The sequence below is a fragment of the Trichosurus vulpecula genome, chromosome 4, assembly GCF_011100635.1.
Source record: "Trichosurus vulpecula isolate mTriVul1 chromosome 4, mTriVul1.pri, whole genome shotgun sequence".
Taxonomy (NCBI): Eukaryota; Metazoa; Chordata; class Mammalia; order Diprotodontia; family Phalangeridae; genus Trichosurus; species Trichosurus vulpecula.
In genome coordinates, this window is record NC_050576.1 from 113419994 (window position 1) to 113446632 (window position 26639).

At 39.0% G+C, this 26639-nt stretch overlaps 1 protein-coding gene across 1 annotated transcript in view; it reads left to right on the forward strand.

Annotated features, from left to right (window-relative positions):
* HHAT (hedgehog acyltransferase) overlaps positions 1 to 26639 on the forward strand; it is a 551233-nt gene that overhangs the window by 381901 nt on the left and 142693 nt on the right. Inside the window, exon 10 of the mRNA XM_036756444.1 lies at positions 21816 to 22017. Within this exon, the coding sequence (XP_036612339.1) occupies positions 21816 to 22017 (202 nt within the window). The remainder of the gene's footprint in view (positions 1 to 21815; positions 22018 to 26639) is intronic.

Genomic DNA, 26639 nt, shown 5'->3' on the forward strand with positions numbered 1-26639 from the left:
GAACTCTCTCCATCTATAAATTGCAGAGAGGGTGTGATGTCCATTAATAGAGAGTTTACTGATCAGGAGATCCCCAGACCACTGGATTCATAGGTTGAGACCCATCCCTTCCACCATAGTATAGAGGAAAGTAGGTTGGTCTATGAGTAGGGAGACTTTGAGTTTTCTAACCCTGTCCCTATTGCTGACTAACTACATGATCTTCTTCAAGTGATATCATCCTTCTGGCTCTCAGTTTTCTCTTAGTTCAATGGGAAGAAATCAAACTCAAATTAATTCTAAAGTCCTTTTCTACTTTCTAGGAATCTATGAATTATCAATGAACTATAAATCCTGCCTGAGTACACACAGGTTAGTTACCATCACGGTAGAAGGGGCCGTGCTAAATTATGATTTTGGACTTTGGCGAATGACTTCCATGAGCTTTAATTCTGTTTTGATCATTTAGCTTATGAAACAGAGTGACGAGAATCGGTCCAACATTTCTCAAGTCTCATTCTGGCTTGGATCATAGGAATCCATGGGAATGTTGAAAACTATGTTTGAATAGTTTTGAGGTTCTCACTTTGTTCTTATATCATCAGATCATCTGTCAGTATATGATGGGAAGAAACCTTAGAAGTCTTTGAATTCAATCCCCTCATTTTACAGTGGTGGAAAACTAAGGCACAGAAAAGTTAAGTGATTTGTCCAGGGACCACAACCAGTATATTTAAGAGGTAGGCCTGAAACCCAGGTCTTCCTCGTTCTGAGGCCAGCTTTTCACTATTCACCACACCCAGCTACTTCTCAGAACAACAATAAATGAGTAAAACTGGCTAAACACATTATAATAAATCTTCACTAGATGAGTTGTAGTAACAGCATAGTAAACCCTATTATGTTTTTGCTTTTGTACTTTTATTGCTTAGCACATAATAAGTATTTAATAAAAGCCTTTTCATTCATTATCCATCATTCTGTGAATGGAAAACTTTCTATTCCCTGTCATATCCATGCTTGTTCAGTCATGCTTGTTACAATCAAGATTCATAATAATACTCCAGAGATACTGAAACACCTTAAAGGGTCTTTTCTTTCAGCTTGTGCTTTCATTGTCAAGCCTATTTTATTGTATTCTAGTTTTTAAAAATTAATACATAAGTGATATTTATGTTACCTTGAATATATGATTAACCAGAAACCCCATTTTCTGACTATGATTAGTAACTGAGAATTTACTATAATATTTCTTGCTTTTCAGTAGTAATTTATTTAAAATTTTTCTTATCTCTTAGCTCATTTGATTCTCATCTTTTACCCTGAAAGACAAATATAGTCAGTGTGCTAATACTTATTCCCGAGAAAGAGAAGCTGAACCTCAAAGAGGGTAAATGGTTTTTTAGGTTTGTTGGATGAGGACCCAGAGCTCTTGACTACTACCCTTGCTAGTTCTTTCCATCCAGCCTCACATTTTAAACTCTTTTAAAACCTTAACCATTCCACTGGTTCACAGATGAATGTACATAGAGGAAAGCTGTTACATCCCATATGTCATATGTTTCTGAAAATGGGTCTGCCCATCTCCCTTGAGGAACCTTAACATTTGAATATTCCTAAGTGGAACTTAAGGATACTACTGAGTGTAACTTGAAATATCCCTTGAAGTGAAACTTCATTTCTCTTAGCGTGTAGAATTTATTCCTTAATTTTTCATTCTTTCAAGCAGTCAAGCAATAGCAATCTTTCTATCTCTGTCTTGAAGATAGCAACATACTACTTTTATTGACATCGATGGCATTTTCAGTTAAATAGAAGTTGGAGCCTGTTTCTGTCTTTCTCTTCTCAGTCTTCCCTTTCTCCTCCCTATTTCCCCACGCCAAAAGAAATGTATCTACACTGACTATTCATGAGTGGAGAGACATTGATTTTCCCCTTATTTGGGCATAAGAAAAGTTCTCCTCTCTGCCATCTCTAGTTTTCTCTGAATAAAAGATAAAATGTATAGAGAAACATACTGGCTATGTAATCCTGGTCAAGCCATCTAAACTTCCAATGTTCAAGGCAACTGTCTTAAGACTGCAGAGAAGGTGATGATATGAGTTAGTGGAGGAGGTTTCCTCAACCAGAAATTCTGTATCCCAATAAAATCATAATTCCAGTCCCTGTCCCTAAAGTGGAAAAAAAATCAGGTCTTGTGCTTACCAGCCCACAGAAAATCCTCCTCAACACTCCTTTACTTGACAGAAATTCCACCCAGTTTATAAATTACAATGCTATCACATCCACATGGTTTCATTCTCTGCCCTGCTCTTGAGGAGTGGCTGGATGAATGGATATTTTGTTTTATAGCTATTGTCTGTGAGTTTGTTATGATTTGCACTTCATAGATGGTGGCATTTTAATCTGAAGAAGATTCTACCTTTTATGCTCCCCATTTCCTGTCCTCTTTAGATTGCCTCTGCAAAACGCCAGCTCTTAAAACATTAATCACTAATGTTCACTCAGGAGAAGTTTATTCAATTACTGCGAGATTTTTGAATAATAAGTGTCATCTGGGTGCATCTCCCTTCAGTAAAGTATGAGAGCTTAGAGTGGGATTGTGTGTTCCTGGGCTTGTGATAATGTCCTTGTTTTATGTTTCCGTAAATGTTGTATTGGCTTATTTGTATTGGACACTCTTCCAGAATTATTGTCATTCATGCTCAGACCAGAGCATTATCTGCTTTCCCTTCCAGCACCCATCCTTAAAAGGTACTGTCTCCGATAGAGATGATGTATCATAATTATGATAAACGAGAGCCTCTTGAAACAGACTTGTCAAAGCTGATTTGTCAGAGCCCCGATTTCAATCTGTGGAAAGAGCTTCCTCATCAATTCACCCAGCAAGAAATTTCACTTGGTTTGTTTTCCCAAATCCATTTTAGCTTTGGAGTTGTTTTTGCTTTCATACAGAGAGATACATTTGAAGGGCAGGGTTTTGAAAGAGTGCCCCCAGATGGCACTCACTGACATTTTCTCTTCCTTGTCAGCTTTGAAAAAAATTGGACACCCCAAAGAACAGTTTGATTATCCTGAAGTTCCAGTGTACTCTACTTGAGAAAATACAATATATAAAATCTAAACACAGATAAATTGGAATGGAGGAGAATATTCAATTACAAGAAAGATTCTTCATAGAAATTTGGAGTAGGAAGAGACATCATCAGCCAGATATGCCAACTTATACCCAGAAAACTGGGCATGATTTGGCATATGCTCTATGCCACTATAAACTACCTAACAAGCAATTATCCAGCCTTTACTTAAGTACTTCCAGTACAAGGGAAACTACCACCTCTTAAGGCATCTCCTTGCACTCTATAGCTATGAGGAAGCTTTTAACCTAAACTTGCCTCTGCAATTTCTTCTCCTTTCTCCTTTTTACTACAAGCTTGCTTTAAGTAGAATTTGCCCAAGTTCATGTTTAATGCTTATTTAGTGAGGCATCATGGTGTAGCGGAGAGATCACTAGATTTGGAATCAGTAGAGGTCTGGATTCAAAGGCAACCTCTAATACTTACTAGCTGTGTGACCATGTCCAAGTCACCCATCGAAAGGGGATAATTGCACCACTCATACATACCTCACAGGGCTCTTTGGAGGATCTAGAGAGATAATATATGTAATGTAATTTATAATCCTGAAAGCCTATGTCAGCTATCATTGTTTATAGAGTACCCTCTTAACTTCTTGACTGATAGGTAGAAAGAATGTGAGAAGCCTAAAGCTAAAGTTTTAAGCATTCTGGTAGATAGAAAATATAAATCCATAACTCTGCTGTGGTTATCGGGGGAAAATAAGATTTGTTTGCAAGATTTATTTTATCCTGAACTTTCTGAGAGTGCATTTTTGTATTCATTGAGGGGCTTACCCACCATAAGTCCCAAACTGCAAAGGTGAGTATGACTTTTGACTCTTAGCTTCATTTCTCTTACAACTTCTTCACCCACTTGCCTTTTCAGCTTCCCTCTCAACACAAAAGTTCCCTAGTTGTGTTCCTTACTGAATACCCCTAGTCTCTGAGCTGAACATCTTTGGTCCTATCCTCTATACATAACATGTTTTCTCTGAATTTTTAGCTTTTCTCTCAGCCCATGGTCCTAGTTTCCAAATCTGTCATCTCTCTTTTTTAAAGTTTTTAAATTTATTTTAAACTTAAGTACAAGATAAGAAAAGAAAAGAATGCCACATACGCAAAACAATGACAGGATTCAATATTAAGCAATAAATTTCCATTTTAAGAAAACCTACATAATAAATACGACACATTGTTTTCAAAGCTGCCCAGCTTTTTTTGTGTCCTTATAGGTTTTCTTTTGTTCTTTTCTTCTCTGCTGTGCACTTTTTACTTTGTTTTTTTTCCTCTCCCTTCCCAAGAGGGCTACAATTAATCATGTGTGTGTGTGTGTACGTGTGTGCATGTGTGTGTGTAGATAGATGTATTATGTGTATACACATACATATACATAGATATCTACAAACATACACGTCTATACCCATATATACTCATACATATATATGTGAGACTGAACTATGCTTATTTCTACTTGTCATCTGTTTCTCTGAAGTGCATAGCATCTTCTTTTATAAGTCCAAGTCTTTCCGTGTTTTTCTAAACAAACCAGCTCATCATTTCCTACATCACAGCAATATTCCAACCCAATCCCATTCTATCTGCGAGATGGTCTATGAAAGTGTTTCCCCCAGTTTTCTGCATCCCTTCTATTCTTGGCTGCATAGGTTTTATTTATACAAGAAATGTCATCTCCTCTTTATAGAGGGATATAAGCACTAGGCACCTAGTGCCAATTTCTTTGTGCTTTCTATGGTATATGAAGAAACTCCAGATCTATTACTAGGATATGATCTCCTTCCCTCACGCTTGTACTTGCTCTAATAATTAGCACATGCCAGCCTTCCCCACATCTGTCTCTCTAAATTCAAATGACAAAAAGATGAGTTTACTTGATGGTTTTAGGGAAGGTTCAGGAGTTTTCTCCCCCGCAGTGTGTGTGCATGGGGGAAAGGGGAAGTTGCTGCTTCAGGTGGTAAAGCATCTAGCTTTTCCACCTCCGATAAGCAAACTCTAATCCTCTCCTTTCCAGGACTTGGTCTTCGGTTAGGTGATTTAACCTGCCTTTGCAAATGTTACTCTTTAAACCCCTAAGAGGACACAGTGACTGCAAGAGTGAAGGATGACATTTACTTTTGTGACTAAACTTTCTAACCTGAGAACCATTCTGCTTTAAAAATAAGGATGTGCTATAATAATGATAAATAATAAAGATAACAATAGATAACATTTATATGGGGCTTTAAGGTTTGAAAATGCTTGGCATATATTAACTCATCTGATCCTTACAGCAACTCTGTGAGGCAGTTGTTATTACAATCCCCACTTTACAGATGAGGAAACTGAGGCTGAGAGTGGTTAAGTGACTTGCCTAGTATCTCACAGCTAGTAAGTTTCTGAGTCAGGATTTAAACTCTGGTCTCCCTGAGTACAAGTCCAACATTCTCTCCACTGCCACCGCTTTGCTAGATGAGAATATCCATACTCTTTTGCCCAGCCCCGCTTGTGACCAGCAATAAATACTTGCAAAATTGCCTTCTGAGGTTAGAGATTAACTCAGTGGCCAGGGAATAATGATTTCATCAGAAAAGTAAAAGCTAAATGATTCTTATAAAAATTCAACCCATGATGTTTTCATCATTAATATGATTTTTTGATAGAGCTAAATTTACGCAATCCCTCAGAAACAAATTTGATGGTGTTAACAACTAGTAACTAGGCTGTACTTTTAAAATCCGTTCTCCCTGACACTCTCTTCTTTCTGGGTTTTTGTGACACCATTCTTTCCTGATTCTCCTTCTACCTAATGACTGCTGCTTCTTCTGCATCTTCTATCCTGACTCATCTGAGTGTAGTGGAGGTCATTCCCTCCCTCCTCCCCAGCAGACATGGAGCATGCTCAAAACCACTCTTCCTAGTTCTGTTCACCCATGGGAGATGGCCATCTGGTCGCTCACTGAAAGAACTTGGTATTTCAGAATAACATGGCAAACTTTCAATGTGCTCTTCATTGTCTCCCACCCACATAAAAGTAGTATATAAAAATAATAGTTTATCTGTATGTGGTACTTTATGTTCTTGTGGTTAGTTTCCATGTTCCTTCTCAGTCCCTTGAGTTATGGCACTGAAGAATCCCTAGTGGCCTCACCTAGCTTTTGTTTTGCATTTGCTTGGATCTTGATTCAGATGTGTCCTGAGAGGGCCTTCTTCCACCACCCCCACCCACCCAAATAAGCTTTCCTTTACCAGTGGCACTTAGGTAGGACATGATGGTGGTGATGATCTTACTTTGGAGGGGGTAGATCCAATCAGTTGCCAGTATTGTTAATTTTATCTTTGTAATATCTCTTATATAACTCCCTTCTCTCCAGTCATATAGGTATCACCATGGTGCAGGCATACATTTCTGCATGCCTGGGATATTTCAGTAGCTTTCTGGTTAGTCTTTCTCAGCCTTAAGTCTCTTCCCACACTCAGGGCATCCTCCATTCAACTGCCAAGGTGATCTTCCTAAAGCCCAGGTCTAAACATGTCGCTTCTCTCTATTCAGTGAGCTGAAGTGGCTCCCCATCACATCCTGGATCAAATATAAAATCCTTTTTTTTTTTTTGGCTTTTAAAGCCCTTTATAGCCAGCCCTTTTCCTAGATTTCCAGTCTTTTCACATTCCCCTTCCTTCTATGTGGTCTATGATCCAGTGACACTTTACTTCCTGTTGCTTCCACATAACACTCCATCTCTGGATTTGGGCCTTTTCATAGGCTGATCCCCATGTACTCAGGAAATGAGAAAGAAAGAATGTTCTCCATCAGCTCTGCTTCATGGCTTCCTTCATGTCTCAGCTCATGCACCACCTAATGCAGGAAGCCTTTCCTGGTATGGCTCTCTACCAGGTACCTTTTCTCTGAGATTATCTCCTATTTATCTCCTGTCAATCTTACATGTACCTACTAGTTTACCTGTTGTCTACTTCATTAGAATGGGAGCTCCTTGAGGGCAGAATAGTGGGGGTGGCTGGAAAGGTTGCCTTTGTTTGTATCCCCAGGGATTAGCATTGTGACTGACACACAGTAAGCACTGAATAAATGGTTATTGATTGATATACTGACATTTATGTGGCACCCTTCTGTTTATAAATTGCTTTACATACATGATTTCACAATAAAGCTGTGGGGCCAGCAATTCAGTTGTTTTTATCATCCCAAATTTACAGATAAGGTTGTCTGTGGTCATAGAAAGACAGCAAATCATCCAAGGTAACATAGCTCACAAATGACAGAGCTTAGGCTCAAATTTAGAGCTTCTGACTTGAAGTTCAGTGCTCTTTCTGCTACATGACCCTGCCTCCCACGTGGCCATTCAAGCCCAGCAAATGGGCCAGGTCCTGAGAAAGGAAAGAATGGACTGCCTGTAGGAAGTAATGAAGAGATGTGATTGTCTGGAGGGAAGGGCCATGGGCTCCAGGGCACCAAGAAGAGACTCAGCAGTCTTTTTCCCACTTCCCACCAAGTACACTGCTTTTGGACTTTGATTTTTCCATTATTCCCCCTTGCTGGTTACTTCCCCTGTCCCTTTTTCATCTTCCTTTTTTATGTCATCATCTCCCATTGGGTTTTAAGCTCCTTGAGGACAAGAACAACCTTTATTTTAATTTTTATTTTTATCACCAGGGCTTAGCATAGTAGATAAATGTTTATTGACCGACTGGAGCAGAGAGTCGGTATTGAGCTTAAGATGGAGGAGGTGGGGAGGGGGCAGTTGGTGGAGGAATTTGGGAAGTTCAGGGCAAAGGGTATAAATTTTGTACTCAGGAATCAACATAGATTACTAAACAGAAAAGTCAAGTGGTGGGTATTTTGTTGGAGTTAGATTATTCTACAATGAAGTTTGGAAGAGAGAGAAAGAGTAGTCACTCAGTTTCTGAAGGAAAAGGACTGGCTAAGAATATTCACAATGATATAATGCATAGGGGCAGGGACCTTTGTTTCCTTCCCCTGCTTTTATTCATAAGTAAGGACTACTCTTGAAAAAGAATAGAAAATGAAAAGAAAGAAAATGAATAATGTAGGAAAGTGAGTGACTATTTCTTCAAATAGCTTGAAATCATAATTTATCACAAGAGTGGTAGCCAGCTAACTCCTCAGGAACATTAGCAACAGTAGGATGGGGTGATCAATCTACTCTAGATCCACCAGAATACAATAGTTTTCTTTTTGAACTCTATTCTGAGGCAGAATCTACATCAAGTATCCATGAAGGGGTAAGGAAAGGGAGATAGGCCTCATATGCCCACCCTGTGTCACATTCCAGGTTTCAACTTTCTCCTGGAGACAAAGAACCTTATCACAATGCCAGGGTCACAAATTTGAAATGAATTAATTTTTCATTTAAAATCCAAGTTCCCTGAGGGGAGAGATCTGATTCCCTTCTTAGACTGGAAGTTTTCCATAAATAAGGTCCATGTTGTCTTCTTTGGACACTGGTACTGGACTGTGAGTTCTCTGTATACACAAACTGTGTTGCCCAGATGACTGGAGGTTCCAAGAAGATACAATATTTCTACCGTACTTTGCCTTTCCTTTCCCCTAGCACAGGAATCTGAGCAAACTGAACATTGAATCTTTGCCATGGTTTGACTGGCTAACCAATATCGTGTGGTGCTTCTTCTGTATTATTGCCAGCACAGTAGGTGTGGCATGCTTTTCTATATTTTTTTGTGTTTGTGCCCTTGTTCTATACAATTCCCAGTCTAGCATGGAGATTCCTAAACCATTAAACCACAAATGGAAATGGAATGCCTTGCTAATCAATGATGTACTCTATGGAGCTTTTCTTGATGGTATTTTTCTTTTTAAACACTAAGGCCATTTAAGTCTTAGAAGTTGGTTTCACATGGAGCTTAACATAATAAATGATTCTGGTGAATGAGATCAACAGGGGTGGGACAAAAAGGGGCGTGGGCTGGGAGGAAGAGATTAGAAGGCAAAGAAGGCACAAAAAGAGACAAATTATTGGTAGATTTTCTGACAAATCAGAAAATTTAGGCTTCCAGGATTTGGGGAGCTGCTCATGGTGCTGTAGGGAATAGAGTTTGAGAAACAGCTTGGGAGGCACCCCCATCCTGTCTAGCTTTCTTGTGTCTTACTCCCATTCTTCTGAAGCCCTGAGAAGCCTGTCAGTGCTTTCAACATTCCCCAGGAGGGAGGTGGGAAGACAGGCAGACTGCCAGGAAATCTTTCTGGTTATTAAGCAGAGATTTCCAGGGTCTTTTTATTAGTGATTAATCTCATTGGCATGGTGCTAAACAGTACACAATCCCCCTTCCTCCTCCTCTGCTCATATCTCCAAAGTTACCATCTCATATAGTGCTTATTTATAACTCCAGAAATAAATGTGCATCTGGTTGCCCTGGGGAAAGCTGAGGTTTTGATGCGTTCTCAGAACACAGAAGATGAGTTAGAAGCATAAGAGAAAGGAGTAGAACATTATTATGATACTTACCTCTCTCTTATACATCTCTGCCTTCCTAGAATAGAGTATCCTTTTTGGAGAGTAACTGAAGGCCAAGTTTGAAATTTATTCTGTGACAAAACTTGTTAAAACAGTAACCTCTGCAGTGGCAAGAAGGTTGTGATTATTTGCAGAAAAAATACTGTTAGAACAAATAATCAGTACAACAGGGAGAGAGAGCTCTGCTTAGCAAAATTACAATAATGGTATTTGTTGATTTGGTTATGAAAGGTTTTTTTTTTAACAGTGAATAAGCTTGGGTCTTTATGGTGTCACTTTAAAAATTTTTTCTTTTTTATTCTTAACAAACATCAACAAATGTGATCATTTCCATATACAGAGAACAGGAAAAAGAGCTATGTATAAAATGGAATCTCTTATGTGCAGCTTTTCTCAAAAGTATATATATATTTTTTTTTTTTTGCTTTTTGGCAGGGCAATTGGGGTTAAGTGACTTGCCCAAGGTCACACAGCTAGTAAATGTGTCAAGTGTCTGAGGCCGGATTTGAACTCAGGTCCTCCTGGCTCCAGGGCCGGTGCTCTACTCACTGCGCCACCTAGCTGCCCCACAAAAGTATATTTTAAATTTAACATGGCAGTACCAACTCTGCCTTGCTTGTATATATCCCATTCTGAACTTCCTCCTGCTCTCTTCTGTGTGTTTTGAGGGTTTCATTTATGCTTTTTCTTTCTTTACTTCTTTTGTATCAGTATCACTATCACCCACAGCATTTACCATCACTACTTCCCTCAACTCCCAAAATGAAAGGTCTCCTTTGTAACAAAAAAGTATAGTTAAGCAAAAGAAATTCATATCTCTATCATGTTGGGAAATGTATGAGTTATTCTGAACCTACATTGCATTACCTTTCTACAAAGAGGTGGAAATCATATTTAAACATGAGTCATCTGGAATCCTGCTGGGTTACTACATTGATTAAGGTTTTTAAGTCTTTCAGTATTGTTTTCTTTTACAGTATTGTAGTTATTTATAAAAATTGATCTGGTTATGTTCACTTCATTCATACAAGTACTTCCAGATTTTTCTGAATTTTCCCTTTCATCACTTCTTAGGCTGCAATAATATTCCATTACTTTAGTATACCATAATCCATTCAGCCATTCCCAAAATGATATTTCCAGTCTGTTGTAGCTACAAAAAAGTTTCTAAAAAATATTTGCACATATGGGCCCTTTCCTTCTTTATTTTATTGCTTTACCTAGTAGTAGTATTGCTAAGTCAAAGGTCATCCCCAGTTCAATGACCTGTTGTATATCATTCCATATTGCTTTCTAGAACAATTTGGGTGGAGTTTCTTTTTCTACCTTTTGCTGATGGATTTTATTGAAAATAAACAAAAAGGCTGATTTTTCAGTTTATTTTGTATGCTGCTACTTTGGTAAAGTTTTTGTTTCAACTAATTTTTAATTGAATCCTTACGCTTCTCTAAGTAAAAAATTACATAATTTACCCAAAGTAATCATTTTGTTTCTTATTTGCTTATGGTCATTCTCTTAATTTCTCTTTCTTGTCTTATTTACTACATCTAGCATTTCTAGAATGATATCAGATACTATTGGTGACAGTAGATATCCTTGTTTTTCTTTGGACAAATTATCTATTATTTATTTGACCTACATACTCTTTAAAATTATGCTATTTAATCTCCATTCAAGTTTGAAATTTTTAAAGCTATATTTTTATTGTATTGTGATCAGTAAAATACTTTCTGTATTTTTTATGTCCTAGCACATGATAACTTTTTGTCAGTGTAGTATACAGGGCTGAGAAATATGTATACTCCTTTTGTTTTCCATTAAATACTCACATGGGATCTGTCGTGGCTTACTTTTCTAAAATTCTGTTCAGGTCCTTAACTTCTTTCATGTTTATATTTTCGTTAGATTTGTCCAGGTCTGAAAGAGACATATTAAATTTCTCCCTATAATTTGATTATTTTTTCCTTTAAATATTTAATAACTATACCACTAAATACACACATATACATGCATGTATCTGTGTGTATATAAATGTATGTGTGTATACACACACATATGTACACATTTATATTAAGTGTTATTATTGAGAGGGACAGCTTGACATAGCAAATAGTGACCCAGACTTTAAGTTTGGAAGACCTGGGTTTAATTAACACTTCAGATACTTAACTAGTTGTGTGATCCTAGGCAATTCACTTAAGCTCTCTCAACCTCATTTTTCTTATTTGTTAAATGGGAATAACAATAGCATCTGCCTCACATGATTGTGTGATGATCAAATGAGATAATGTATGTAAAATGCTTTACAAAACTTAAATGTGTTTGTCCTTCCATTATAGCTAATTATACTTTTTGTTCTCTTTGGCTCACCTCCACTCTCATCTTTATGTAAGAACAAGAAGATAATGAAAGAAAAGGAATGTAATTAACCCTAGTCATCTATAATTGAAATATTCTGATCCCATTTCTCTGCCCCTTCTCTCTCTAACCAGTCCAGAGTTGGATCATTGCTTTTTCTATTTTCTTTCTCTCTTTTTAATTCCTCTCTTATGGTCTACTTCTGAAGTAAATTTTGCTTATGACCATTTCCTCCCCAACACTACACTCCCTCTTAAATTCCCCTCTCTCTTCTAACGTTTCCTGCTTCCTTTGTAACAAGTTAATTAAATATGTTTCTCCATCTCACTCTGTGTGTGCATGTCTCTGTGTTCAATCCACCTTCCCTTCCTCTGCACTCCCAGCATTTTTGTTTATCCTTTTTCAGGCTTCTCTTCAGGCTTACTCTAGTTATGAGAAATAGTAAATTCCTTCTCCCCCTTCCCCAGTTCTTCTTTAGTGTATTCCAATTCTCTCTTATTTTCTTTTTCTTTTAAAACCAATGAAATAAAATGAAACCCCTCCTAAGATAGATCCCATATTTCTCTTTCTTTACTTCTTTTATGATCTTTGAAGGCAGTGGGATTCTGAAGTGATATTGGTTAGAGGCTTTGACCTTAGAATAGAGTCCAGCTAACTTGCTAAAGCTTCTTGAAATGAAGGACTATTTTATGTTTTTTTTTCTTTTATCTCCAGTGCTTGTGTCATGCCTTGTAATACTAGGTATTTGATAAATATGTGTTGAATTGAATTGAGTTGAGTTCAGTGCCATGGCCTTTTCCTCCTTAGATTAACCAACTGAGCTAGATGGCTGGGATATAACAAAATCACTGAACCTTGGAGCTATGAAGGACCCCACAGGTCATCCCAGTCAAGCCACACATGAAGCATCAATTCTATAGAAAGCATTACCGCCAACCTAATCTGTTTGCTAAGTTCAGGGAAGAGCATTTTATCTTCTGCCTTGGTGTTTTTGCACAGTCTGTGTTCCATATTTGGAATACACCCCCTCCTCATCTCTACTGAGAATCTGTAGCTTCTGTCAAATTTCGGCTCAGGTGCTACCTCCTCCATGAAACCTTTCCTAATCTTATAGCTGTTAATCCTCTTTCCCTCTTCAAATTAGCTTGCATTTACTTACATTTTATATTCCTCAAGAGAGGTAAGCTCCATGAGGTTAGGGCTTTTTAAAAAAAATCTGTCTCAATATATCCACTGTCTAGCACAGTGCAGATAGGAAGAAGTACTTAGGAAATAAATGTTTGTTGAAATGAATCCAAGTTTAACATTGAAGAAATTTTCAAGTTTTGTATTTGCATGTAATAGAACTTCTCTGGAAAAACAAGTCAGATCACCTAACATCCAAAGAAAAAAATGTTTTGGTGTATGAATGAATCCTATCCAGAAAACTTGATGGACAGTGACAGAATTTTGTCCCGTACATAGGAAGATGGTACTTAAATAACATATGTGCCATAAAATATTTTATTTTGTTCTCTGACAGTTGTAGCGACAGGATGGAGTGATCTAGCCAAACTCTTCATCCCTTCTTCTTGTCCTTCATGTTAAGAAAAGGGATATATCTTTGAGAAACCCTGTTCCCTACCCATATACTGTACCCTAAAAGATGGCTGGCTTTGGGAATGAGGATGGAAGATAGTGTTATTCTTGTGCAAAATTGCTTGACTTAGAAGGGGTTTGATCTTGAAACAACCTCAGCATCAGGCATCAACTGACCCACCAGCCATGGGTAATGGAGATGTATGATATGTTATTTTAATGTTGGCATCTAATTAAGTGAACCTAGAGACTTAACTATTACTAAATATAGCTAGAGTTTAATTTCTGTTTCATAAATTTCACATCATTCTGTTTGCCAAGTAGGACACAGTGTTTTTAATGGGTAATTTTTCAAAGTGGAATACAAGACTTGCATCTTGCATCTTTCACTAAAGGGACTGAGAATTACACAGTGCAAAATGTACCAAATCCTTTGAAAGCCGACCCATCATGGTCTCCTGGAGACTATAAAAATTACATTCTCCAATTAACCAACTGCTGGCTATACTTATTAAAATCCCTTTATGAGCTACATGAAGCAAGCTTGATGTTAAGAGTATATTACATGCTTTCCTACCTCTAGTCCCCTGGCCTCTCCCTTTCCCACTAATAACTGGTTGTTAGCTTATCTGTGGCTTTTTTCCTTAGAATGAGAGATTAGACTTTAGGCAACACCTAGTCTGATATCTAAAAAATGTATGGGGGATTGGGGATTCGTGTAATAGATCAGCTGTAGGTTTGAAAGAAAGGCAGCCCAAATTCAAACTGTGGTCTAGTATAGAGCCAGCTTGGTCAGTACCTCGGAGAGCTCCAGGCAGCTTGTAAGCTAAAATAAAATAGAAAACCAGATGTTACCCCGCTGCTGCCCTATAGGCTTTTATATTCTGACTCTGAGGCTAGTTCTTCCTTTTCCTGATGTTGAAGCCTATTGTATTTAGTGGGCCAGCCCCTTCCAGTTTGGGCACTAATAACTGTTGTTAGTGTGTCAAGCATGGTGAAAAGGAATGATCTCTCACTTTTTTGAATAGAAATTATGTATTAATAAGATTCAATCTACATTCTTTATGTATTATTCCTGTAAGGTGAGGAAGGCAATATGGGATGGATGGGGTGCTTGTGCTTGGACCCTGATTCTAACATCATATTTCCCCTTAGCCCCTGCCTGGGTGCCTGTGCCTGAAATCCAGTTCTAAAATCACATCTCTTCCTAGCTTCAAAGCATTGGCCCTAGCAGTCTCTTTCTCTCTAGCTAAAGGGCAGTGTGCCCCAAAATTATCTCTGCTTCTTCCTCAGTAAGCAGCTATGCCCAATTATAGATAGACTCAGCATATCATCCCGAATGAAACACACCTCCTAGACATAGTCAAATGTATAGTCCCTTACATTAATCTTCTCTAACAAGACATGTGATGGAATCTACCTGGATGTTCCTAGTCTGCTGTGAACTTTTGGTGACTTAGTGACATTTCACAGTCAAAACCACACCCCTTCCTAGTCCCCCCTTGGGCTATTTCCCAGTGAACTCTGGGTAAGATACCTGCCAGTAGATACAAAAAGTGCATGTTCTTTTAAGAACTGGCCACTCCTTAACCATGCCTTAACCACTCCCTAATCCCACCCCAAAACACCTAATTGACGGATTTCACCCTAAGAACTTTTGCCTGCTGAAAAGTGTAATAAATCGTTGCCTCCTTGACTTAAAGAATGCTTGGGTCTAGGAATTCATTCCAGGTGACCTGGGAACTTTGGTTTGGGATTCCTACATCCCTGGGTTTCATTTCTCCAACAGGATTAGATTCAATCTGTTAAAATTGGTGGGTTCTATGTTAATTTAAGGGACTTGTGGAAAATCTTTATAATATATCAACATCATGGCTTATAAAAGTGGGAGGAGCCAGAAGCATCTCAAGACCTAGGGAAAGAAGAACTGAAAGTCAAGAGTGTATTGGCTAGTAGATATAGGCTAAGATTTCTTCCCAGACAGAATGACAAATCAGAGGATCACAGATTTAGAATTAGAAGGGACTCCAAGATCAACCATGTGGAGATAATGACAGATACTAATAAGTTGGGAATAGTAACTAGTTTTGTCTGAGGGATTTTTCAGGTCCTTAAAGTCAGATGAAGAGAATATCAGTATTGAATTCTTGGGCTCTGCAACTCAGTAATTCTATGTGCTTATTAGATTTGGTGCTTTTGCCTTATTTCACTTGCTAGTACAAGTATTTTAAAGCCACAATTGTGTCTTGAATCTTGGAAAAGCAGAGGGGGCATCTCCAGGAGGATTAACCTGGTATCAGTATTAAAGAAAGACAAATGATTATTTTCTGTCCCTCATTACCAGCAGCAAGGGCATATGGCACTTACCAATGTGGAGATTATAAATGAAATGACAGTTGCCAGGAATTCAGAATAAATGTAAGGTCCTCGAAGACAAGAACTGTTTTTGTTTTTGCTTATGGTCTTTGCATCTCCAGTTCCTTGAACATAGTAGGTGCTTATTAATGCTGGTTGAATTGTGGAATTGAGTTCTTATTAACTACCCAGAGTGGAGTTATTATGAAGAAAGAGGTTTCTTCTTGTGAACTGGGCCTTGGGTTGAATTATTCTTTTTCATATGTTGGGAAAAACTTCATTCATCACTCTAAGGACACTCCTTTCACTGCTCCCTATATGATTTGGAGGGGGAGATTATTTAGATAATGATTAAGTAAGGAGGTAGAATTTGAGGACTGAACACCAACTAGGTAGCCCTCAGCACAATAAGTAAGGTGAAACCTAGGATTGCAGGAAAAGAGAAAGCTCTATAGCCCTCAGGGCTTTGGCAGGTGAATCTCTAATTCTTGGGGGAAGATACATCATTTCAATTCCCTGGACTTCAGTTTTTTCAGTCTGTAAAATAAGCAAGTTGAATTAGATGATCTCTTAGGTTCCTTTGAACTTTAACACCCCTTGATTCTGCACTGAGATAAAATTCTCTCTTGGTCCAGTGTTCTTGCCAATTGCTAATTAGTCCTAATAGTGAGGTCAGACAACTAGCATTTAATGAGCACTTCCTACTTGCCAGGCACAGTGCTAAGTGCTGGGGATACAGAAAAATGCAAAAGGTAGTCCCTGCCCTCAAGGCATTAACAGTGACAATATGTAAACAACTGTGTACAAATAAGATACAGACAGGATAAATTGGAGATAATCAATGGAGAGGGGGCCTAGGGAGGTTCCTTGAAGAAGGTGATATTTTAGCTGAGACTTGAAGGAATCCAGGGAAGGTAGGAGGCAGAGATGAGGAGAGAGAGAATTCCAGGCGTGGGGACTAATCAGTGAAAGCACTCAAGAGTTGGGAGATGAAGTGTCTTTTGTGAGGAACACCAAGGAGGCCATTGTCACTAGATTGCAGAATCTGTAGGAGTGGAAGGGAATTGGGCTTACAAAGACTGAAAAGGTAGCAAGGGGTTACGTTAAGGGAAGCTATATAAGCCAAAGAGAGGATTTTGTTTGATCCTGGAGGCAACAGGGATCACCAGAGTTAACTGAATGTGGAAGTGACATGATCAGACTTGCAATTCAGGAAGATCACTTTCATAACTGAGCAGAGGCTGGAGTAAGAGTAGGGAGAGACTTGAGACAGAAAGACTAACCAAGAAGCTGTTTAACTAGTTCAGGTGTGAGGAGACAGGGCCTGGACTAGGACATGGGCAATGTCAGAGGAGAGAAGGGGGCATAGATGAGAAATGTTGTGAGAGTAGAAATGGCAGGACTTGGCACTTGATTGGATATGGGAGTGAAAGAGAGGGAGGAGTTGAGAATGAACCTAGGTTTCAAGCCTGGGTGACTAGGGGGATGGTTGTACCTTTTATAGTAGGAAAAGGGGAGAGTTTGGGGAGGAGGGGAAGATAAGTTCAATTTTGGACACATTGCATTCAAGATTTTTGCAAGGCATCCAGTTCAGGATGTCGAGTAGGTAGTTGGAGATGTCAGGAGGGAGATTAGGGCTGGATAAGATTTGCAAAACTGTGATAATTGAATCCATGGGAGTTGATGTATTATCATTATCAGATATTCTTTCATGCTTGCTACCTTTCAGAGGTTGAATAAAGGCATTTGGATGTTCATCTTTCAGTTAGGAGTTAGATCCATCTTCAATCTCAAAACTAGCACATATCAGTGTTCTGGTAAAATTGTCATTGATTAGATTTTAGAATAAAAGTGTTTTCTGAGATTTTTGTTACAAAATAGTATAAAAGGAGAAGTAAGGGGGCCCAGGAAAGAGTCTTGGGGACCCTTACAATTAGCACATGTGACCTAGATGAATAGTCAGCAAAGGAGACTGAGGAGGAGGAGTCAGATGGATAGGAAGAGAATTAAGAGAGAATAGTGTCGCAAAAACCTAAGGAGAAGAGAGTATCAAAGAGGAGATGATGCATCACTCTCCTTGAATCTTTTCCTAGCAATAAATGACAGGGTATTGCTTTCTCCAGATATCAGACGACTGCAGAGGATCTGCAAAGGTTCTCATTGTTGGGTGCCACTTGGAGGGGTGACTTTATGCTTGAAGTATAGTTAAATCACATAACCGATACATCCTCATTATATAAGACAACCTGCAGTGGTTCATCTTTAGAGAAGATTATCATTCTGTGTGTCTATGGATTCTAAAAGGGTCAAAACTAAACATAAATGTAATCAAGAGGCTTGGTCTCTAGGCATAGCTATTTAGTGCAGGCCAAGACACACAGTGACCCTTTCTTTGGGAATATGCAACATCTGAGAGCCATATAACAGCTGTGAAATGACCAGGGCTTTGCCCTGGGGCAGAGAAATTGAGAGGACACTGACAGCTCTTGTATTATTTTTTTTAGCAGCATAGAAACATATGAACTTAGAACCTTCTTTAACAGAATAATTAGTTATAATAAGAAGTTACCAGAGGTTTCTCATGGCCTATGAGCAATAGACTTGTTCCAGATGAAGTCCTTTTCTTATAGTTTTTATAGTGCCCTAGGTTTTTCTACCACCTAGGAAGTATCCTGGGATTTCTTTCTATAGCAATTTGTATCTGAGGATCTTCTCCTCTCCAATGAATTTAACTTTAAAAATGTGATTCAAGAGCTGTTTCCAGCTACTTTCTCTTGGTGAGTTTAGTTAAGCTTGCTCTGAGTGCCAGTGTTTCAAACCTTAAATTTACCCAATCATTGATAGAAGTAATTACATTTATTTTATTCTTATGTGGAAAGTTGTACTGTGGGTATTGTTGATTCCATTGCAAAATTAAGATAGTATATCAGGAGAAGGAGCTCTTAACCATCATCTAGTCCAACTTCCTATTTTATAGACAAGACAATTGAGTCCCAAAGAGATGGAGAGACTTGCCCAAGGTCCTATAGCTAGTAGGTGGCAAACTGCCATTGAAACACAGGTCTTTTGTCTTTAAATCCAGAGATCATTCCATTGCACTTTGCGTTTAAGTCCTATGAGTCTCCAGGAGAAGGTGCTAATGTTAGGACTCCTACCCCTCCCCACATGTACGTATTCACACAAAGGATGTTACTGTTTATATTGATTCCAGACTTGGAGACATTTATTACATAAACTTACAACTTTGTTGACATCATTACCAGATCTTCTGTTGTGTTTGCTAGGTTTAGTAAAGATAGATGGATGTTCATCTTTAGATTTGGGGTTAGACCAATCTTTAGGCTCTAAATCAGCATGTCTCAGTGGTCCTGGAAAACTGTCATTGATTAGTTCTTAGAATAAAAGGAATTTTGTGAGATTTCTGTAAGGTATCATACAGAAGAGAAAGTGACTTAGCTGCATCATGTGGAGATACCTGAAATAGATGTGCATATGGTTATCAGATTCTCTGTTCTTCACCACCATAGAAACATGCCCCCTTTGGGGAAATGAGCTTTCTTTGCCAAGCTTCATGCACCAGTGGCATAGGAGGTCTGATTATATGAATAACTTTAACACTTTCAAGTGTGCCTCACTTTAAAGCAAATGGATTTTCAATCAGAGAAATTGGATGAGAATAGAGCAATAGAGGAATTTTTTAAAGCAGGTTTTCTTTAGATCAGGAGTCCATGAACTTATTTTTAAAAGATATTTTGGTAGCTGCATTTAAATATAACTAGTTTCCTTTATAATTCCATGTATTTTATTTTATGCATTTACATTAATAATTAGCATTTATATAGTGTTTTAAGGTTTGCAAAGCACTTTACAAATATGAACTCATTTTATCCATACAACAACCCTGGGAGGTTGGTGCTCTCATTTTACAGATGAGGAAACTGAGTCAGATAGAGGATAAGTGACTTGCCCAAGGTCATATAAGCTATTCAGTGGCTGAGGTCAGCTTCAGACTCACACATATTAGGTCCTTAAATATTTATATAGATTTTTTTCAGAATACTCTTGCTTTGGGAAGGAGAAAGTGAATCATTTTCTATTTCCTTCATAGCAGAAATATAATCTTTCTTGAGAGAAGACTGTATTCTGTCTTGAACTTAAGGGTCTAGCCAACCTAGATTATAGAGACAAAAGAGTATATCAGGGAGGGGCAACAGAGAGCTGCTGATAAGGATAGTAATGGTGGTTAGAAATTGACAACAAACTCCTAATGGAGAGTTGTGATGACTTCTGGGAAGAAGTCATGATAACAGCTGGTTGGAACCCTTAGGATCTTGACAAAATTCTCAGGATACGTCAACCACAGTACGAGCTCCAGTAGCTCTTCCTGTGTTAGAGCATAGCCTCATGGTCATTCAAAAGTTTCTTTTTGGTTGGTACCTTTGCCATGTGGAGCACCTGCTGTCTTCAGTGTTGCTTTCTTACTTGTGGGTTCATTGCCCACTTCTGGACAACTTGCCTGGAAGAGTGAGATTGGCTTAGGTCTCCTTCCCTTTCATTCTGTTTCTGGCCAGGGACCAATATGATCTCTAGCAATGTTTTCTGATCTGTAAAGTGAAGGGATTGAGTGAAGCCATATAGTCATCAGAATTTTAGAGTTGGAAAAGACTGTAAAGTTTGAGATGCCTAGCACAGAATAGGCAGTTAATAAGTGCTTTATTTTTCATCCTCCAATCTCTACTCAAAGCATGAATCCCACACGAAGTATTTCTAATAATAATCTCAGGCTAACCTCTACTTGAATTCAGTTCAATTCAAGAAAAGCTTTTTAAATGTCTGCTATGTACAAGATTACATTCAAAGTCTCTTCCAGCTTTCAAGTTCTGTGATTTTGTGATCAACATACTTTTTACCTTCCCTCTGAGACTTCATTTAGCACTTTTGGTATGCTTCTAGCGGACATATATGATTGGGCACCCTAGTTATTGCATATGTATTTTATCCCTTACTAGACTATAAACTCCATAAGGGTAGTGACTGTGCCTTACCTGAACTCTATCTTCCTAGACCCTCACGCAATGCCCTGAATACAATAGGTGCTTGATGTTGGGCAGCTAGGTGTTATTGGATAGAGTACTGGATGTGATGTCTGGGAGACCTGAATAAAGATCCTGCCTTAGTCACTTATTGACTATGGCCCTGGGCAAGTTATGTAACCTCTTTCAGCCTGTTTCCTCATCAGTGAAATGGTGATATTCTACCTCACAGGAGTTGTTGAGATAACATGTAATAAATCACTATAAAAGTATTACTTATGATGATGATGGTGATTAGAATTTATATAGCATCTACCATGTGCCAGGCACTGTGCTAAGTGCTTTACAAATATTATGTCATTTAAACCTGAGGCATAGGTACTATTATGATGCCCATTTTACAGTTAAAGAAACTGAGGCAAACAGGTTAAGTGACTTTCCCAAGGTCACACAGCTAGTGAGTATCAGAGGCTAGAATTGAACTCAGGTCTTCCTGACTTCAGCCCCAACATTCTATCCATTGCACCTCCTAGGTGCCTCAGAATGATGTTAAACTGAACTGCACATTTATTGCAGCCAGCCTTAACATTTAAAACTCTGTGATCCTGTGGACCAACTGTCTATGAAGTTTCCTTGGCAGAGATGCCGGAGTGGTTTGTCATTTCCTTCTCCAGTGGATCCTTTTGGTCAGGCAATCAAAGGTTAAGTGACTTGTTCATGGTCACACCTTTCTGAGGTTGGATTTGAACTCAGATCTTCCTGACTCCAGATTTAGTGCTCTATCCACTAAGCCACCAGTTGTCTCAACATTTAAAACATATACCTATTTTGAATGTTAAAGGTATAAATAGATGAAGATGTATATCGCTTCCTCTCTTGTTTCTGCAGATACATCTATATCCCAATGGGAGGCTCCCGCCGGGGATTGGTGAGAATGCTGTTTTCCACAGCGATGACCTTTGCGTTTGTGAGTTATTGGCATGGAGGGCATGACTATCTGTGGTACTGGGCAGTGCTGAACTGGGTAGGAGTGACAGTGGAGAATAGAGTCCGGAGGCTTCTGTCAATCCCCTTCATTCATGACAGTTTGGTGAGCATAAGATGCTTTGTTTTGTGTCTTGGGCTGATGGGAGGGCAGGCTGGGCAAGAGGGGAAGGGTGATTATGAGGTGGCTATCAGGCACTGGACTTTCCCTGATGTCCACTAAGGAAATAAAAGCCTTTAGTCCCATCAGATTGGGCACACAGAACCCCATCTTCTCCAAGGCAAGACTGGGTAAATGATGCCCTGAATGTAATCAATCAATAGGGACCTATTAAATCCCTCCAGTGTGCCAAGGATACAAATATGAAAGTGAGATAGTCTCTGTCTTCAAGTAGCTTACATTTTATGGGAGGAAGCAACATCAAGAAACCAATCAGCAGATATTGATTAGACACTTATTATGTAACAGACGTTGTGCTGAAGGCTAGAGATGAAAACAACAGTAACACAAAACAAACCCCCCCCCAAAACAGAGGAGCATAAGTTCACATATAATGTGAACACATAATTAAATAAAATGTGATTTCAAGGAAGTGGGGCAAGGCTTTTGTGAGGCTCAGGTAACATAATGGGTTAAAATACTTTGCAAACCTTAAGGAACTATATCGATGCCAGTTTTGTTCTTTTGTTGTTGCTGTGGTTGTGGTTGTTGTCGTTGTGGTGGTGGTGCTTCCAGTCATGAGACCTCCGGGGTGGTGATGATTTCATTACCTGAGAAACAACACAGGGAAGTGCTGGTAAATGTTTAATAGCACTCCATCCCCCCAAATGTATGCACCCATACTTTTATGCTTAATCTGCATTGATAACACTTTTTTAAGTCTAGACAGTCAATGAAAGAATAAAACATGCTCTGATCAGTAACAGTTGCTGATTTCTGAAGTGTAAGTGCTCCCCTGAAAATTTAACAATGGGCTCTCCCAAACAGGTTAAAGCTGGATCCATCACACCAGAAGGTTCAGATACCTCAGCCTAACATTCAAGGCCTTCCGCACGTGATCCTGTGCTACCATTCCTGCCTCATCTCAAACAGCCCTTCAGGGGCTCAATATGTCAGCCATCCTTTGAATACATCCTATCCTCTCCTGATTTTGGGTTCTGTTTATGCTTTTCTTCCATAGCTTGGATCCATTCCCCTTCACTGCCTTTATCTCTGATGAAATCCTTTCCATTTTTCAAGGGCCAGCCCTGATGCAACATCTTCCATAAAGCCTTTCCTACTCGGTCTCTCCTCTTAACTCTCATAGCTGTTGTATCTCTCTGATTCACTTATCACTGTCTACTTTTTATTATGTCATTTGTCAGATTGTCTGATCTCTTCTTTATGATTCCACAGGTGTCAAGGACCACTGAGATTCTATGGGGTGCCATTCTTTCCTTCTTCGTCTACTCAGCAAGCCCAAAGACTGGATTTGCTGGTGTCCTCTTGCACGCGCACGTGTGTGTGCGTGTGTGTGTGCGTGTGCGCGTGTGTGTGGTTCTGTGTACTGCTCTATCTCTTATTTCTAAATGGAGCTCCTACTTTAACTTAGTTTGTTGACTTCAATTCAGCCATTTTCTTTTTTCTCTTAGGATGTGTTCCCTGAAAAGATTACATGACTATTTTTTTCTCTAAAGGATTTATTGCTGAACATTAAAAAGAAATAGATACAATAGGATATTACTTCAGTATTTTTGGTATTTGACAGTTCATCACTGTGAGTGCATTCCCTCCAATGATGTGGATCAGAGTTCCTGCATTTTTTAGTGGATAGTATTTATGGGTTGCCATGGCTCGAAAAATTCATTGCCCAATAGTTTTCTTTTTGGTGATAAACAACTCTGAACATCACTGGGTTGGTTCTCAGATAGCAGATGGACAGTTCATCATTGATCCCTATGTCAGAACCCTTCCAGCTTGATAGAATTGGCTCTGGCTTTTGATTAACTTACAAATATGTTTAGTATTTCTGCCTACTTTTCCTATGCTTAGCTACAATTTGGGGAGCTCAGAGTCCTGCAGCACGTCACAATCAAGTCCTTTTTCATGAGTTTTCTAGAATGCTTCCTGGACTATGGCATTGGCTATATTTTCCCAGGCTTGCTGGCTGTGATCATGGAGGAACAGTATTCCTGACCTCCTAGATTCAGCTCCCCTTCAGGCATCGTACCTCCATCATTTTCTGCTAGATAACTCAATGTTCTGGACCTATGTGCTTTTATTTCCTATGCTTTACTCTTCTTTTTGTGTACTTTTCTCTCTCAAAAATGCTTTTCTCCCCTCTCTGCCCTGCCTGCCCCACCAGCCTATCATTTCTATTTCTAATTGATCCGCCTGAACTAAATTCCCTTGCCAGATTATAGTGGCTAATTCTACCCTTGGTAATGAAATTGCACGTTCCATTTATAGCTCTTGTAACTTATGACCAAGGGGCTAGCTTTCCATATTTCTTCTTTCTGAACCTGGCTTCCCCATGGTATTCCTAGCACGGTGTCTCCTCCTGGACTGTTTTTTGCCTCTTGAAAGCTTCCCTCCCCCCTTTATTGTCTTGCCTCTAATTCCCCTCTCTGCGCTAACAGGCATACTCTCAGGTCGTGGACACTAAAAATCCACTACTGCTTTTAGCCATTGGAGTCTTAAATCAAGAGGCAGTAGATCCCTCTATCCCTCATACTCTTTTCCCTCCAGGTGTTCCTTGAACCTAGCCTTAAGGTTAAAAAAAAATCTCCTGGATAGCACATATAAATAGGACATTCCTTCCTCATCCCACTCATAAGAGAGGCTGGGCTCTAGTCATGCTAGAGGGCTTAGTAAGGCTTCTCTACTAGATTGTCCTTGGGGACATGGATTGTGCACTACTCAACTGTGTATCCCCAGAACCTAGCACAATCTCCTGTACATGGTAGGTATTTACCAGTACCTTTACTATATCAGTGGATTCGTGATCTCATCAATGAAGACACTCCATTGTTACCTATTAATACCTTTGATCAGTCAATCCACAAGGATTTATTAAGATGTTCCTAGCACTGTTGTAAGTGTGGAATTTACAGAGATAAAGGGTATAGAAGTCCAACTTATGTGGAAAGTCAATATTCATGGAGGGAACAGGAAAAGTCTAAGGGAGCCATGAACCCCAAGAATCTGAGGTGAGGAGGGAAACCATTCAAAGCGCAGAGTAATAAAGCACAGAGATGGAATGTCATGAGTGAGGAACAATGACTACACAAGTTTGGCTGGACCTTGGAGTGCGTAGAAGGTAGTAATGTAAAAATAGACTGGAATAGTAGGAAGGGGATAGATTGTAAAATGCTGTATATGCCAGAGAAGTTTGTATTTGATCATAGAGGTAGTAGAGTGTCAATTGAGTTTATTGAGTAGGGGTGAGGGTGACACTTGGATTTTTGGAAAATCAATCACTTTAGTGGCTGTATGGCATCTGTCTGCCAATTCTCCTTTGAAAATCTACCAATGTGCCAGAAGCTCTCCTGCCTGTTGATCGCTCATCCCATGAATAGGTCCGGAGTAGGCATGGTATACAAGAAGATTGTCTATGACCAGAAACCAATCTCTAATTTCATTAGAATTTAATATATTTGCCTTTTCATCTGTTTGATTCTAGGATCAAAGTATCATAGATTTAGAAACAGAAGGGCCCTCAGAGGTAATGTAGTCTAACTCTCTCATGTAATAGATGAGAAAATGGAATGCCAGCAAAGTTGAATGACTTGCCTGAGGTCATATAGGCACTAAATAAGTCAGAATTTGAACCCGGATCTACTGACTTTCAAAACCAGAACTCCTCCCACTGTAGCATTCCTTCCACTTATTGTGCTTGCTAAATAGTACAAATGACTGCTTTTAGCCTATGCAGAGTCACACAGAGGGAACTTGTTTTCTGTCTTTACTGAAAGGCAGAAGAGGAAATTGACTTGTGCTGCAGCCTGAGATATTTAGGTTAGATAACTGAACTGAGCTGTCTAATTATAAGCACAGAAGACCAGAAGATGCTGGATCTCTTTCTCTGGGCTTTTTTTCTTGTTTAGCAGGGTAGATTCTAACTGGTCCAGCAAAGCAAGGATTCTCTTTTGAGGCTCATAGAAGAAAATTGGATATAGGGAAGAAAGAAGTAGAAAGCAAATAGCCCTCATGGTAACCAATAGCTTTGTGAGACTATTACTTGTGACTCACTGAGGAGCAAAGCAATATGAAGCTGACAAAAGACATTTGCAGGGCACTCATGAGCTGGGTGGACCTAGCAAAGTTACTGAAGACTGAAAAAGCTTTTGTTTCCTCTGTACTTGCTGTCCCCAGGGTAGCTAGAATTTATTCTGTACTGAAAACTTTTGATAAGTGAAGATACATTTAAAGATCAGTGCAGAAAGATTGGTTCTTGCCCACTCTTTTTGACTTGGACTCTCCTTTATAGGCAGATGTATTCAGGTCACTAGTAGATACTTCCTGCAGAGAGATGGACTTCAATCTTGAGCTTTGCTTTATCGACATTTAGATATTTTCCCCAAGATTCCAATCAATCACTAAGCATTTATTAAATGCCTACTATGTGAGCTCTTTCAGAATTGCTTCATTCATCCTTTGTACTTGTGTTACAGAAATGCTTGTTGATAAAGGAGACAAATGCAGAAGTGAGAGGGTACCTGCCCCTGAGTGAGGGGGGAATTCCTGTT